The sequence below is a fragment of the Oryctolagus cuniculus genome, chromosome 3 (assembly GCF_964237555.1).
Source record: "Oryctolagus cuniculus chromosome 3, mOryCun1.1, whole genome shotgun sequence".
Classification (NCBI taxonomy): domain Eukaryota; kingdom Metazoa; phylum Chordata; class Mammalia; order Lagomorpha; family Leporidae; genus Oryctolagus; species Oryctolagus cuniculus.
Window position 1 is genome coordinate 44,390,012 of NC_091434.1, and position 17,526 is coordinate 44,407,537.

Here is a 17,526-nt window from a genome sequence, read left to right on the forward strand (position 1 = left end):
TTTTCTTTTAGGTAATTGGAGAAGCCATTCTTGCCTATACAAAAAATGAACGAATTAACTGGGTAAGAGATTGGCCTGGACAGACTGTGCTCTGTGTATCGCAAACCTTTTGGACACTAGAAGTACAAACAGCGATTTCAGAGGGGCTAGAGGTAAGCTTTTGTTATCAGCTGGTTCACTTTCCCAGTGGCCACAACAGCCAAGTCTGGACCAGGCTGAAATCAGGAGCTGGGATTGTCTTTTCACTTTTAAGCTACCATTCACCACCCTCCCTGCACAGGGCAGTTGCTCCATCACCAAGGTAGTCTACCAGGACATAAATAGTCTCTTGGAATCTCTATTAGTGTTTTCTGGCCCCCAAACCATCACATCAACTTTATCACTTGTTAACATGTAGAGTGTAGACATAGTCTGGAGGAAATACACTGGCAAATTAGACAACTTTTTGTACATTTTCCAGATTCCTTCAGTTTAAACGTGGTATTTGTCAAACCCCTACCCACTCTGTCAAAATCTAGTTTTATACAAAGCAGACTAGAACAGGGAGAGGTTGAGGCAAAGCATTAAGACATAAATGATAGTCCCTTCCTGCCTTCACTTAACTTCCCAGAATGATTTGCATCTCAGGATACATGCAATGTAGATAATATTCATCTTAATGTGTCCTCTGCTCAAACTATCTACCTATAACTCTTACCACATTGCCTACAACCCCAATTTTTTGTTTTGTTTATGATAATACCCACCAATTTTAGGTTAGAGTGAGTTGCTTAAATCAGGCCTGTACATTTCTATTTTGCTTCCACAATATTGGAATGGTATAGGTGTGTAGACAGTCACTGAGATTATCAAAATGAATGCCTGTGCTTTTCCCTTGAGTGGCTGCTACTATAACCTTAATATGGTGCTTTCATAGTTAAGGTTTGTGGCATGAAATACATATTTTTAGTATGTCCTCAAAATCAATTTCTTTCTTTCCATCTGCTTGTGATTTCCCTGTTTTGTTCTGACTTTCTCTACCTTGTTCCTGTTCCTTTTTCATACATATTCAGACCACCCAAATCTATAGTAGCTCAAGGGACTAGTCCCTATCTTAGTATTCTATAGCATTTGGTGAATTTTTTTTTTTTGACAGGCAGAGTGGACAGTGAGAGAGAGAGAGACAGAGAGAAAGGTCTTCCTTTGCCGTTGGTTCACCCTCCAATGGCCGCTGCGGCCGGCGTGCTGCGGCCGGCGCACCGTGCTGATCCGATGGCAGGAGCCAGGTACTTATCCTGGTGTCCCATGGGGTGCAGGGCCCAAGTACTTGAGCCATCCTCCACTGCACTCCCTGGCCACAGCAGAGGGCTGGCCTGGAAGAGGGGCAACCGGGACAGAATCCGGTGCCCCGACCAGGTCTAGAACCCGGTGTGCCGGTGCCTCAAGGTGGAGGATTAGCCTAGTGAGCCGCGGCGCCGGTGCATTTGGTGAATTTTTAAAAATCCAATGTGTGGTTCTATCAAGGGAAGCTAGCAGATGTTTTAATACTCTATAATTCCCCCCTAATTAAGTAGATGGTTCATATTTGAAACTGATGAGTTTGCTTGAGCAACAGAAGACTCTTAGAGGTCTCACAGAAGACTGGGTGTTTCCAGTCCTTGCAAACCCCAAGCTGTCTTGGAGTTCAAAGCTATGATACCATCATGCTGTAAACTCACACTCCCAGAAGGCCTGTTCGCCTCAGGATCTGTGTTTTCACTTATTTATTCAGTGAGTATTCATTGTGAAACTAGTGTGTGTAAAGCATTATAGGATCTATAAAATAAATAATTACCACTGTTATAGAGGCTAGGATATTATAAAGATTAATGTGATTTTTCAGTCAGTGTTTCATGGTGTATGTAGAATATATATATATATATATATTCAATATAATACAAATATAATACAAATATTTGATTTCAGATAAGCCTTTTTGGGGGATTGAGTATAATAGTAGTTACTTCCAGATTCACTAGCTCATCATAAGAATGGTTAACAAATGTAACAAAAATGCTATCAATATCATGATTTTTTTTCCAATTTAGCTCATCAAAATTTCATTGACTCATATAACCTAGTTCCTAAACTAAATCTCAGCTCTAAATCTACTTTTTTCATATAGGAAAATGTTTTTCTAGTATAAGTAGTAATTCTTATGCATAAAATTTGTCATGTCAGGTCCAATTGATAAGTTTTTATTCTGTGTCACTACTATTCTGTGTCAGAATATGAGAATTGGTAAGGTGCTTAGGGATCCTGAGTTTCGATGGTGAGGAAGCTGAGTTTTCCCAACAGGGAAAATTTCTGTTCCTAGGATAAAAACCATTTTACTAGTATATATAATCAGTCTCCAAAAATTCACTAACTGGCTCTAGGAATTAAAATAGTTATGTGATTAAACCTAGGTGAGACAGAGATTTATTTTTTTCCTTCTTGGGAAACAAAGTAATAGCAAATGAACCATGTGAATAATATAAACAAAATAGCATTTAACCATAAAACCATTGAAAAAAGAAAGGACTTTCTTAAGAATAACTAAAGGGCCAGCGCACGGCTCACTTTGCTAATCCTCTGCCTGTGGCGCTGACACCCCAGGTTCTAGTCCCGGTTGGGGCTGCTCCTCTTCCAGTCCGGCTCTCTGCTGCGGTCCAGGAGTGCAGTGGAGGATGGCCCAGGTCCTTGGGCCCTGCACCTGCATGGGAGACCAGGAGGAAGCACCTGGCTCCTGGCTTCAGATTAGTGTAGCGTGCCAGCTGCAGCGGCGCCAGCCGTAGCGGCCATTTTGGGGGGTGACCCAATGGAAAGGAAGACCTTTCTCTCTGTCTCTGTCTCTCTCACTGTCTAACTCTGCCTGTCAAAAAAAAAAAAAAAAGAATAACTAAAAAGATAAAATATTTTAAGGAACAAGAAAAATCTCCCTTAGAGAAACAATTTGTAGTCCCCAACTCTGTCTTTTAAATTTTTTCTCATTCTCAGAAATCTTCACCTTCTGTTTCATTGCTACTGCTTAGTAATGGCACTAAAAGAGTAAAATATTCTTTGGTATTTTGGTATACAACATTTATTAAATATTAATTTGGAGATTGCCACCATATTAGCCTCTTGAGCATATTGGCACTTCTCTTCATCACAGTGGTATTCACTGATTCTATTTTTATTTTCATCATCATGAACTGTTTTTCCTTTTTAAGCCTGTTCATTAGATTTATCTACCAGAGAAGAGATGACAAAGCAAGCTTGGCCCTCCAAACCGGCATTAGTTCACCATAAACTTAAATGTTCAATGCTTCGTTAGACTTAGAATCTTTACATTTCAAATGACCCAAATCCCATTCAGAAAGTTTACACATAAGGTGCAGGCATTTGGCATAGTAGTTAGGACACCACTTGGGATGCTTGCATCCTGAAACAGAGGCTTGAGTCTGAGTCTTAGCTCCTCTTCCAGTTCCAAATTCCTGCTAATGCACACTGTGGGAGGCAACAGTGATGGCTCACAACTCAGGTTCCTGCCACCCATGTGTAAGACACAGACTGTTTCCAGCTCCAAGCTTTGGCCTAGCCCCAGCTCTGGCTGTTGCAGGCATTTGAGGAGTGGACCAGTGGGTGAAAGATCTCCCTCACCCTAACCCTCTCCCTCTCCTGTCTTTCTCTAATAGCTAAAATAAAATAAAAATTCTTTTAAAATGAAATTTCATGGAAGAGATTCATAGGACTCACTGGTTCAAAAGAAGAGCAGACAGAATCAGGACTCAGGGCTTTATCACTGCTCTCTATCATTGTCCCTTATCTCTACTAGTCCTTGGAAGGATTTATCCTGCAGAGATGGTGATACCTTGCAGAAGCTTCGAGTTGGCGTATTCACATATACCAAAGCCTAGTGAAAAGCACTTTGTTCTCTCAGTCTGTGTACCAGTCCCCAGGAAGAACTTTGATTGGCTGTGGTTGGTCCCATAGTCCTACTTTCATGTTGTCCTGGAGGTGGTCCAACCCAACCACACAGAGACTAGAAAAGGACTGTGAACATGTATTCACTATATCGGGTCAGATTGGGTCAGTTCACCCAACACTTTGTAGTAAGAAAACTTATCTCAAAATATATCATATGGAAAATTGTGATTAAAATGCAGAGAGTATTCTTTAAACTTTAGTTCAAACTATGTTTTTGTTCAAAATGACTGACCACTTTGAGCAAGATATCTTGCTTTATTTTCCTTCAGGTTCTTGAGACATACTTGGAGAAATGTAACAGACAAATTGATGATATTGTCACTTTGGTCCGTGGTAAATTGTCCAAACAGAATCGTGTTACCCTGGGAGCCCTTGTTGTACTGGATGTCCATGCTAGAGATGTCCTTTCAACACTTGTAAAGAAAAAAGTTAGTGATGACTCTGACTTTGAATGGTTGAGTCAGCTTAGGTACTACTGGCAAGTAAGTAATATTGAATGTTATTGCACAGCAATTTCAGCTCATAGCTTTTTAATTTGTGCTTGCTTGCTCACAAGGGAAATATTATCAGTAACAAAGGATTTTTTTTGCTTATAGCTGACTATACACAAGTGAACATTTCTCTAGACTGAAGAGTGAGGAAGTCAACAGCTATCTCTGTACATCTATATAACCACCTTGCCTGTAGCCAAATGTATTTTTTATATATATGTGTATATATAAAATACATATATATACAAAAATTATGACAATTATCAAAAATTACTCACTTTTAATAAGGCATTATGCTTGTTGAGTATGCAAAAGGTTGGGACTGGCTAGTTAAAATTGTGTTTTTAGATTCTGGAGGCATCTGAGGAAGGTAGAAATAACTTTTTGGTCTGACTTAGTCGTTAAAGTTTCTCCTTGTTGATCAGTTGAAGGAGCTAGAAATGCAGTCTAGAAGGAAGGCGTTTATCAGGTCATCTGGATAGGTGGTGATGGTAATCATGATTGGTAAGTTAGCAGGAGAAGGAACAGCATGGTGGACAAGATTAAGCCTACTGAGTAGGGACAAAGAGAGCTGATGAAGATGAAGATTCAGAAGTTCTCATTGGATAGGATTTCATGAACATTTGCTGGGGAGGAGGAGAGAAGAGATAAGAAATAGCATCTTGGGGCCAGCACCACAGCTCAATAGGCTAATCCTCCGCCTATGGCGCTGGCACACTGTGTTCTAGTCCCAGTCAGGGTGCCAGATTCTGTCCCGGTTGCCCCTCTTCCAGGCCAGCTCTCTGCTGTGGCCCAGGAGTGCAGTGGAGGATGGCTCAAGTGCTTGTGCCCTGTACCCCCATGGGATACCAGGATAATTACCTGGCTCCTGGCTTTGGACCAGCACGGTGCGCCAGCCACAGCGTGCCAGCCGCAGCGGCCATTGGAGGGTGAACCAACAGTAAAGGAAGACCTTTCTCCCTGTCTCTCTCTCACACTGTCAGCTCTGCCTGTTGAAAAAAAAAAAAAACAAGAAGAAGAAATAACATCTTGGGAAGTCATTTGAGGGGCAGTGTGTATATATTGTGGTTAGGAGCTCAGATGATTGAATTAGTTTCTAATGCCAGAATTGTCATTCCTTAGCAGATATGTAACTTGAGCAAGTTACTTATTCCTGTAAGCATCAGTTTTCTTTTCTGTAAACTAATGAAAAATAGAAACTATTGAAAACATGGGAAAGATAAGGGAAAAATGCTAAAATATTTTTTGGAGAAAATTGAAGCCAGTGACTTCAATTACTTATCCATGGAAACTAGAAATTAGATTCTTCTACTGAATCAAATCGTACCTGAAAAATGAATTTTAAAGATACTATCTGTATTATAGTTGTTATTATTAAAGATGTTGAGATTTTATAACATTTAAAATTTTCTTTAACTTCATCTTATCTGACTTATCCTAGAACAATCATTTAGAAACAAAGATGATCAATGCTGGTTTGCGATATGGATATGAGTATCTGGGTAATTCCCCCAGGCTGGTTATTACCCCACTCACTGATCGATGCTACAGGTAAACCCATTAATTTAACGATTTATTGGATACAATGTTCACTCACTCCCCAGATCACTGATTCACTTAAAAATACAAAATCATCTTCCATACTATAAATTTATCTTTTGTTGTTTTTTCTCTCAACTCTCTCTTGTGTTATTATCCATTCAACTCTATTTCTGACTTCTTTTTATCTGACGGCTTCTTCCTCCCAGGCTCTTTGTCTTCTCAAATGTGGTAAAAATAAATACAATTTTATTTTACATTCTATTGTCCTTATGAAGAAAGTGCTTTTTGAAGCAGTTTTAGACTGACAGAAAAATTATGCAGGAAGTACAGGAAATTCTTAAATAATACCCCTTTCTGATGGTCCATTATTATTAATATCTTTCATAACTATAGTACTTTATTACCACTGATGAACTAATATTAACGTATTATTGACTAAAGTCCATAGTTTACAAGGTCCATTATGTTGTATAGCCTTATGGGTTTTGACAAATGCATCATCAAACATCCATCTTTGCAGTGTCACACAGAATAGTTTCACTGCACTATATGTTCATTCCTCCTGCCTTCCCCCTGAGCCCCTGACAGCCATCACTTTTTGTCACTATAGTTTTGTGTCTTCTAGAGTTTTATTACTTGGAATCACAAACTGTCTTCTTCCACCTAGTAATGTTCATTTAAGGTTCTTCCATGTCTTTTTGTAGCTCAATAGCACATTTCATTTTATTACTGAATAATGATGTTTTCTAAGGGCATACCACAGTTTTTCCATTCACCTATTGAAGGACACCTGGGTGGTTTCCAAGTATTGGTGATTATGAATCAAACTGATACATATATTTGTGTGCAGGTTTTTGTGTGGACAAAAGTTTTAACTTGTATAAATGCCCAAGTAACATGATTGCTAGATCATAGAGTAAATCTAACTTTGTGAGGAACTCCTAGCCTGCATCCAAAATTTCTGTAGTATTTTCATTCCTTCCAGCAATGAATGAGATTCCATTGCTCCACATCCTTGCCAGCATTTGGTATTACCAGTGTTTTGGATTGTAGCCATTCTGGTAGATGTATAGTTAAATGTAAATTTGCTTTATTTTGGAATTTCCTAATGAATATGACGTTAAGCTTCTTTCCATGCTTGTTTCCCAAATAATATCTTCTTTGTTGAGGTTTTTGCCCATATGTTTTGCCTGATTTGTAATTGGTTTGTTTGTTTTCTTACATTGAGCTTTAAGAGTTCTTTGTATATTTTTGGATATATGCCTTTTATGAATAATATCTTCTTATGATCTATAGATTGCATTTTCAATCTGTAAATAGTGTCTTTCATGGAGTATAAGTTTTTTTATATTAATGAAGTCCAATTTTTAATTTTTATTTCATGGATCTTGCTTTTTGGTGTTGATCTAAAAAGTTTTCATCAAACCAAAATTTGCCTAGATTTTTCTTATGTTGTCTTCTAGAAGTTTTATAGTTTTGTATTTTAACATTTAATTCAGTGATCCATTTTGAGCTAATTTTTTTCCTTTTTTTAAACTTTTATTTAATGAATATAAATTTCCAAAGTACAGAATATGGATTACAATGGCTTCCCCCCCATAATGTCCCTCCCGCCCGCAGCCCTCCCCTTTCCTTCTCCCTCTCCCCTTCCATTCACATCAAGATTCATTTTCGATTCTCTATATACAGAAGATCAGTTTAGCATACATTAAGTAAAGATTTCAACACTTTGCTCCCACACAGAAACATAAAGTGAAAAATACTGTTTGAGTACTCGTTATAGCATTAAATCTCAATGTACAGCACACTAAGGACAAAGATCCTACATGAGGAGTAAGTGCACAGTGACTCCTGTTGTTGACTTAACAAATTGACACTCTTGTTTATGGCCTCAGTATTCACCCTAGGCTCTTGTCATGAGCTGCCAAGGCTATGGAAGCCCCCTGAGTTCACTGACTCTGATCATATTTAGACAAGGCCATGCTCAAAGTGGAAGTTCTCTCCTCCCTTCAGAGAAAGGTACCTCCTTTTTTGATGACCCGTTCTTTCCACTGGGATCTCACTCGTGGAGATCTGTCATTTAGTTTTTTTTTTTTTTTCCCCCAGAGTGTCTTGGCTTTCCATGCCTGAAATACTCTCATGGGCATTTCAGCTGGATCCGCATGCTTTAAGGGCTGATTATGAGCCAGAGTGCTGTTAGGACATTTGCCATTCTATGGATCTGCTGTGTATCTCACTTCCCATGTTGGACATTCTCTCCCTTTTTGATTCTATCAGCTAGTATTTGCAGACACTATTCTTGTTTATTGATCCCTTTGGTTCTTAGTCCTATCATTAGGATCAATTGTGAACAGAAATTGATCACTGGGACTAGTGAGATGGCATTGGTACATGCCACCTTGATGGGATTGAATTCGAATCCCCTGGTATGTTTCTAACTCTACTGTTTGAGGTAAGTCAGCTTGAGCATGTCCCGAATTGCACATCTCTTCCCTCTCTTATTCCCACTCTTATATTTAACAGTGATCACTTTTCAGTTAAGTTTCAGCACTTAAGAAGAATTGTGTATTGATTACAGTATTCAACCAAAAGTATTAAGTAGAACAAACAAAAAAATACTAACAGGGATAACATATTAAGCTGCTCATCAACAGTCAGGTTGAGGGCTGATTTTTTATGCATGTAGATATACAGTTTTACCAACACCATTTTATTTATATTTTATTAATTTATTTGGGATAGGGAGAGTTACAGACAGAGAGAGGGAGGGATAGAGAGAAAGGTCTTCCATCTACTGGTTCACTCCCCAAATGCCTGCAACGGCTGGAACTGGGCTGATCAGATGCCAGGAGCCAGGAGCTTCTTCCAGGTCTCTCACATGGGTGCAGGGGCCCAAGGAGTTGGGCTATCTTCAATGTACTGCTTTCCCAGGCCGTATCAGAGAGCCAGCTGGGACTTGAACCAGTGCCCATAAGGGATGCTGGTCCTGCAGGCTGCAGCTTTACCCAGTTCACCACAGCACCAGCACCCTAACACCATTTCTTGAAGAGAGTATCCTTCCTCCAGTGAATTGCTTTTGTTTATTTTTTTGCTTTTGTTTCTTTGTCAAAGATCTGATTTTATTTTAGAACTGTTCCTTAAATATGAGTTAGGGGTTTAGAGTTTATGTTTTTCTTCCATCCAGAGTATCCAAAAAGCTTAAGTCAATGGAAAGCAAAGCGTTAGTATATAAATAGGTGAGCAAGTATCTGATTATCAATTTAAAGCTCTTATGTACAATATTTATAGAAGAATATACCTAGCATAAAAACAATTAATTATTTTCTTCTCCTTAATGCTAAGCATACTTTCCATATGGGTGAAGAGCTGAATCCAAGAGAAAGAACAGTCACGTCAACTCACCCAATTTTAGATTAGGAGTGAGAATCATATAGTGACCCTGCTCGCTACTTCACAGGTTTCCGTTCAAGTCTGCATTTGACCTCCTAGGTGTGAGCTGACTGGACAGAAACTTGAAAATTTTGGTGGAAACTTTGTCCACGTGACTGATATATTTAACATGAGTGGAAGAATAGGAAGATTCCACCCAACACTGTTTTCTTCATGTTTGCTTGAATAGCTCTGACCTACTAGTTACTTAATAGCCCTCTACAATTTATTAAAAACAAACATAGCAGGCTAGCGCCGCAGCTCACTAGGCTAATCCTCAGCCTGCGGCACCGGCACTCGGGGTTCTAGTCCCAGTTGGGGCACCGGATTCTGTCCCAGTTGCCCCTCTTTCAGGTCAGCTCTCTGCTGTGGCCCAGGAGGGCAGTGGAGGATGGCCCAAGTGCTTGGGCCCCTGCACCGCATGGTAGACCAGGAGGAAGCACCTAGCTCCTGGCTTTGGATCGGCACAGCGCACCAGCCATAGCAGCCATTTGGGGGTGAACCAACAGAAGGAAGACCTTTCTCTCTGTCTCTTTCTCTCACTGTCTAACTCTGCCTGTCAAAAGAAACAAACAAAAAACCATAGCATATGAGGATGAATATAATCTGTCAATTGACAACTATAGTCCAATAATGCCAAACTCTTCCTTGTACATACCATTTTGCTTCTCAATTGAATTCCTTTGTACACATTATCTCATTTTCCAAGAAAATTCTTCATTTTTTCCTCAAGGAGGTATAATCCTTTAGGACATTACCAATTATTAAATAAGTAGCCTTTTCTGACATTCTCATCTATGTTAGATTTCAATATGACTGCCCTCACACTTGGTGTCTCCCTCTTGTTCTATTGTTCACCACAATGGATTATAAATATGTTTATTTTATATTTTTGTTTTGTTTGAAAGGTATACAGAGAGAAAAAAGAAAGATCCTATCTCCTAGTTCACTTCCCAAAATGTTTGATATATTTGATTGCAATCTTTTCCTGGACAAGGATTATATCTTATTTTTCTTGTAACCCAATATAACACATTTCCTGACATAAAGTAGGCATTTATTAAAATATATTTAATTCCCATAAACTGAACAGCAATTTTAAATTATATTGGTTCCTAGAAAGTGATTAGAATTGTAAATGGTTTTAGTGAATTGTAAGGCTATTCATGTGTTTTATTTAAAATGCTGATGTCTTTCTGATAGAAGATGGTGATTAATGCCTGTGTCTTCCTCATAGTCCTGGCAGGACTATTATTTATAGAATATGAAATGAATCGGGGAAAGTAGTTCAGGATTAAAGCTAAGAGCAGTGCAGTAGTACTGGAATATGTTTTGATATTCTGCCAGTTACATGACACAGGGACAGGCCCAGTCATTTGAAGAATCTACCTGAAATCTGACATTAGTACTATTGCTTATATACCCCATTCCCAGCTGTAGCCATTATTGGTTTTATAATATAGAAATTCCTTTACATTTAACATATATATATATGTGTCCACCATTTAGGTGTGATGGAAAAAAATTCTTAAATTTTACTTACTCATTTAAGAAGCATTAGCAATTAGCTATTATATACCATATGCTCTGGTAGTACTCTTAACAGAGAACAATAGAGTCTTTGTACTCAGATGTTTCTCAGTTAGATGGGAAAGGCAAATTAGAAAATGATTACTAAAGAGTGTACTGAGTGAAACAGTAGATGATACAGGTACATGTAACCCAGATGGGAATGAAAATTACTCGAGATATGGGTGGCAATTTTATATCAAAGGAGAAGGGGATTGAGCCACATGAAAATGCTAAGGGGTAATGTATCTTTTGACTAGAGAATTTAATCCATTTACATTTAATGTGATTAGTTGACTATTTGGACTTACCTAAATCATTGTATTTTGTGCTTTCTATTCTCAAAGCTTTAATTTTTATTTTCTATTGCTTTGTTTTCCTTCTGTCTTATCTTCTGTTAAGTGATATAATTATCTTTATTCATTTCTCTGATCTCAGATGGACGCAATATGGAATATGGCATGGGATTCTTTCTATTCTCTTGAGGTTACCTTACTCTTTTTTAAAGGTTTATTTGTTTATTTGAAATGTAGAGTTACAGAGAAAGAGAGGGAGAAAAAGAGATCTTCCGTCTGCTGGTTTACTCCCCAAATAGCTGCATTGCCAGAGCTGGGCCAATCCAAAGCCAGGAGCCAGGGGCTTCTTCTGGTCTCCCACATGAGTGCAGGGGTCCAAGCACTTGGGCCATCCTCTGCTGCTTTCCCAGGCACATTAGCAGGGAGCTGGATTGGAAGTGGAACAGCCAGGACTCAAACTGGCTCCAATACAGGATGCTAACATCTCAGGCAGGCTTTACCTCTTAAGCCACAATGCTGGCCCCCAAAGGTTACCTTACTCTTTAAAATTGCTTATTTCATTATGAAGTCTATAACCAATAAGTACCTCTGTCTTCTTTCTAAATAATGAAAGGACTTTCACTACTTTAACTCAAATTTCCTTTCTTCCATATTCCAAATTATTGTCAAATACTGAATTTAACTTTGTTTTTTAATTAATTTCTAAAAAAATTAAATAATTTATTGAACATACTTGTTTCAGGGCTCATGCAGAAAGCCATTTTGTTTTTTTATGTTAAAATTGTTCTATCAAATATTTTCCCATTTCCTAGACAAAATCTAGGATAGATTCCCTAGCTTTTCTTATCACTCTAAGATATTAATTTATAAGTCACATTTTTCAGATACTAAAAGTCCACTTAGGTTTAATACCAAAGTTAACATCTCTCATCCATCAAAACTTCCCTTTTCCCTCTGTTCAAGCCTGACTCAGGCTCAAAGCCTACATTTGAGCAGACATGATCAATCGTTTGTCCTTTTTCCCCTGTCTTTGGCATTCATTCCTCCACAGCTCATGTTTTGGTGCCCCCAGGATTGGGGAATAAGGAGGGGAGAGAGAAGGGAAGAAAATGTACTTGTATATGTGACAACTATTTCTTACAAGTTTAGTGCTATAAGTGTTGGCATAAACCCAGATCTGCCAGATCTTATAAGGAGTGTTTGGGACATGGAGAGCCCCCCAGACACTGGGTTCTCCCACTTGTAGAATTATGCGTCTCTGGCTGGTTGCTGGTGACTTCACTTTAGCCTCTGGCTGACGTCGGTTACACAGGCCCTTTGTTTGGGGTCTTCTCATTCCAGCTGGACTTCCTGTATAGTATCTTATCCAGTGTGGCTAAATCTAGCTCCATTCTAGAGGAATATGGATCTGCCCAAATGATACGCATTTGCTTTGCTAGCAATAGGTGTACATCCATCATATTGTCCTCTTGTATCCCACTGTATTATTAGCATTTCCAAAAATTCTTTCTACTTTAAATATTTTAAGTTGTGAGTCAGCTCTCAGCTCTTGTGTTCCAAAAAATCCCCTGGGGTGTGCATGGCAAGCCAAACCTCTTCAAGTAATTGTCTAATGGCCCCTCAATTAGCTTAGGAAAGGAAGGAGTGCTGCTCTCTCTCTATCACTGAGATGCAAAATAGGTAACACTCCAATAGCTATTTCTAAAGAAATCCTCTCTTCTGGACTCTCATTTACAGTTTTTCTATTGACCATAAGATAGGATGATCTGACATTTCTTGTGCTCAGGACTTTAGTCAGAATTTTGAGACAGAAAATAAAGATTTGGTATAGTCCTACATATTTTTACAGCTAATATATATATATATATATATATATATATATATATATATATATATATATTGGTTTGCCCTAGATTTTATCATCTTCTTTACTCCTTGTTGCTTCTTGTTTTATATTACTTCTGGTTTAATTTTCTCCTTACTAGGCAACTTCTTTTACTAATTCTCTCTGTGAGGCTCTGAAAATAATCAATTCTATCAGTCTTCATCTATATTATCTTTTTTTATTGGCCTAAGCTCAATTATTAAATGATAGATTAGCTAGGAATAGAATTGTAGATGAATAATAGTTTTCCCTCAGTCTTCCAAAGATAATACTCTCCTGGTATTCATTGCTATTACTATTTTTTTAAAAAAAATTATTTATTTATTTGAGAGGCATAATTACAGAGAGGTCTTCTGTCTGCTGATTCACCTCCCAAATAGCCACAAAGGCTGGAGCTGAGCCAATCCAAAGGCAGGAGTTAGGAACTTCCCCTGGGTCTCCCACGTGGCTGCAGGGGGCCCAAGACTTGGGCCATCCTCCACTGCTTTCCCAGGCCATCAGCAGGGAGCTGGATCAGAAGTGGAGCAGCCAGGACTTGAACCAGAACCCACATGGAATTACTGTGCTGCAGGCACTTAACCTACTATGCTGCAGCACCAGCTCCTCCACTTTCTTCTTTTTACTTTGTCTTTTCTTATATACAGTCCCTGCATCTATGAAACATTGTTTACCTTCCACTGTACAATATTGTTTCCTAATGTTTTCCTAATATGTACCCTATTCATTGAGTTTTCAGAAGTACTATGATTATATTTTTGTTACTAGCATTTCAAGTTGTCTCTTATGAAACTGACATCTCTCTCTCTCTCTCTCTCTCTCTCTCTCTCTCTCTCACACACACACACACACACACACACAATTTGCTGGTGTCATTTTTTTTTTCAGTTTAAAATCTCATTTAATAGACTACCAGGATCCAAAGAGGGCAGGATGCCATTTATGTTATAACACCTCCAGACTTTGTCCATCTGTTTTTGGCATTGCTAGTCTGACTCAACCTTTACCTCTGCCTGGTTTTAGCTTTGAAATTGTTTTAGTAGTGGTTGTTTACCCATGTAATCTTGTATGTTCCTAGTTGTTAAGGTGTCCTTTAGTAGGGAGTAGTTTCACTATTATCTCTGAAGAGAGCTACGTGATTGTCTCTGGTCCAGAAAAAAATTAATGCTAATTTGTTAGTCTGGGATCTTATGCTATGCTAATGGAAGTTTGAATCCCCTCCCTTAAATTAATTATGTAGCATCCCACCGGGTCCTGCATGAAGGATACACTGCCATGTCTCTTCTGTGATTGGAATTCTTCTTTGTCTACCTCCTTTAGGTTGCAGGAATAAATTTAGTTTCTATTTTGAGCCAAGGCAGCATTTTGTGGATTCTAGATTTATACAGATGGAGCCATTCCAGCTCCACACCTTGCTCAGTTCTGAGAACTTGTTTTCTGTTTCTATGAGGGCATAAATCCACTTCTGTTTATGTGTGGATACTAAAACAATATGGGTCTCTGCAGCCTGAGTATCTCATTACCTTGCAACTTTGCATTCCCTTCTTGTTGGTGATTTTCCTTTCATGCTTTAAGAAAAAATGGCTGTGTATTTTAAAGTTACTGTTTTGTTTTTGTTCATGCAACATTTCATGTGCTTGCAGTAAGGGGGGTTAGGTGGCTCAGGATCAGCTGAATTCTCCATATTTACCAGAAATCATCATTGAATTTCAAAAATGAATTTGTGCTAAATTTGTCATATAAACAGCTATTCAGAAGCAAAATACAACATCAAAGTAATATACTGTTGAAGATTTCCCAAAGTTAGTGGGAAGGAAGAAATTATTAAGGAGGAAGTGCAAAATTTTGGCTCTCAGTCTGAATGTTTGCTTTTCTTTGATATATATATATATTAAAAGCATACTATTATATAAAGACTATCTGTCTTTTCTATTTTAGAACCTTATTTGGAGCTCTTCACCTGCACCTTGGAGGAGCACCTGAGGGTCCAGCTGGCACTGGAAAGACTGAAACAACTAAGGACTTGGCAAAAGCTGTGGCCAAACAATGTGTTGTTTTCAACTGCTCTGATGGATTAGATTATTTGGCTTTAGGAAAATTCTTTAAGGTTTGAATTTATTCCTCATTTCCTTATACTAGAGTAATTGATCATAGAGGAAGATTATTTATAAAGAGAAACTGACTGCAAATTAAAAACTCTGTGGCTTAAATAGAGGTTAAAAACTAAAACCTTGTCTCAGTAATTCTCAAGGGAAGTGATGTTACATGAAAAACTTGTTTGGGGTGCAGCTCTAACTATCTCTCTAGTTCCTGCCATGATTGGTCATTATTACTGCTTAGAGTGAAGGGTGTCTTTAAAATACACTGGGACAGATAAAAGTTTCAGGACTTCTGCCTTACATAAAGGTTATAGGAATCTAAAGACATCTTTAACTTATAGATCTTAGTTTTCAAAAACGTATTATGTCCCAGTGATTCACTTTCTCTTAAAGACTTATTAATTTATTTGTTTGAAAGAGTGACAGAGAGGGAGAGATGAAAAGGGAAGAGGGGCGTTATCTTCCATTCTCTGGCGCACCCTCCAGATTCTCACAACAGGTGGGACTGGGCCAAGTCAAAGCCCTACTCCATCTTGGTCTCCCATGTGGGTTGCAGGGACTCAACCACTTGGGACTCAATCTCCTGCTGCCTCCCAGGCACATTAGCAGGAATCTGTATCAGAATTGGAGGTGAGACTTAATCTTGGGGACTCTGATATAGGATCTGGGCATGCTAAGTGGTAGCTTAATCCACTGCAACACAGTGCCCACCCCATGAGTAACTTACTTTTATAGACATATTCTAATTAATAATTTTCAGTGAACTTTAAATCTTGGTCTTGTTTTATGGGATTCTTTTTTCCTTATACTGAGTCAGATTTGCACTTTTATGGTTCTATAGGATTCCAAAAGTTGGCATGAAATCAGCAAAGTGCCTGCCTGTAAACCTATAAACATGTGGTCATTTTAGCAGCTTGTTTGCTAAAACCTGTTATTCCTGAAAATGTTAAGTGCTACAATTGAATGCAAAATGATCTATTTGAGATTAACTTTTTCTTTTTATTTATGTAATTTTTCTGTACTTTTCAAGATACATTTTAAATATTCTTAAATATGTTCTTTCCCAAATTTTCTTTGGAAAGGTTGGCATTTTAAAAAAACAAACACACTAACAAAAGGAACATATGACTCCTCCCCAATACAGTGAAATGTTTCCTGGTTGAATATAGCTTGGCCATTTTGTAGTAAATTTGGAGTTGTAGAAGACTATGTATTCATGATGTTTAAACAATTAGAGTGGGTTCAAAAGCCAATTGAAATGATAATGAATAAACTAGGAAGAAACATGTAAATGGCCAATTAACATTTTAATTTATCCTCTGAAATGACATACAGTCTTACTGTGGTGATTATTTAAGAAATAAATAGCAAATTTAAAAGAATCAACACATAGCTTAAATAGGTGCTATATTACTAAGTGTCTAAAGACGCATGAGGATGCAAAATTTAAAAATACATGATTATTCCTATCAAGAACCTCACAATCTCTACAGCTGTTTGAATATGTGACTTCATAAGCATTCTCTTCTCTGTGACTTCTATTCTTTGATTACATTGTTGATTAGAAGTTGAAGTCATGGACAGAATTTCTAAATATTGAGAAGGTACTGTTTCTTATGACATCATGAGCAGTACAGCCTGATTCAGTAGAATGAACTGTGTAAAAATCTAAAGTCAGCCACTATTTACTGTGTGGCAACACTTGTTCTAGCCTTTTTTTCTTGCAGAAAAGATATATACAGGGATGCATGTTTGGCTTAGCACTTGAAATGCCAGTTAGGATCCTGCATCCCACTTTGGAGTATTTGGGTGCAACACCTGCCTCTCCTTCCTGACTCCAGCTTCCTGCTAATGTAGACCCTGGGAGGCAATGATGATGGCTCAAATAATTAAATTCCTGCCACCTGCATTGGGGATCTATACTGAGTTGCTGAATCTGGACTTTGGCCTAGGCCCAGTCCTGGCCTTCATGCACATTTCGGGGAGTGAATCAATGGATGAGCACTTGCCCTTTCAGCCTCTTAAATAGGTAGATAGATACATACACTTGTATAGATATACATACATTTATACATGCATGCATATGTATATAGTGCCCAGCATCATGCCAGGCACATACCAAAATCTCACATACCAAAATCTATAAAACATGTTTTTAATAAATACTTGTTTAATTGTTGTACATTCTTAAAAAGTAAACCTGAATTTGGACAGAGCTTCTACTCCTGCTTGATTTTAAAGTTTTTCCT

The 17,526-nt window shown here is 38.1% G+C and overlaps 1 protein-coding gene across 1 annotated transcript in view; it reads left to right on the forward strand.

Annotated features, from left to right (window-relative positions):
• DNAH7 (dynein axonemal heavy chain 7) overlaps window positions 1-17,526 on the forward strand; it is a gene marked incomplete in the record, with an annotated part of 367,056 nt that overhangs the window by 147,434 nt on the left and 202,096 nt on the right. The window contains 4 exon segments of the mRNA XM_070070446.1: window positions 12-152; window positions 4,239-4,451; window positions 5,902-6,011; window positions 15,117-15,285. Of these exon segments, the coding sequence (XP_069926547.1) occupies window positions 12-152; window positions 4,239-4,451; window positions 5,902-6,011; window positions 15,117-15,285 (633 nt within the window).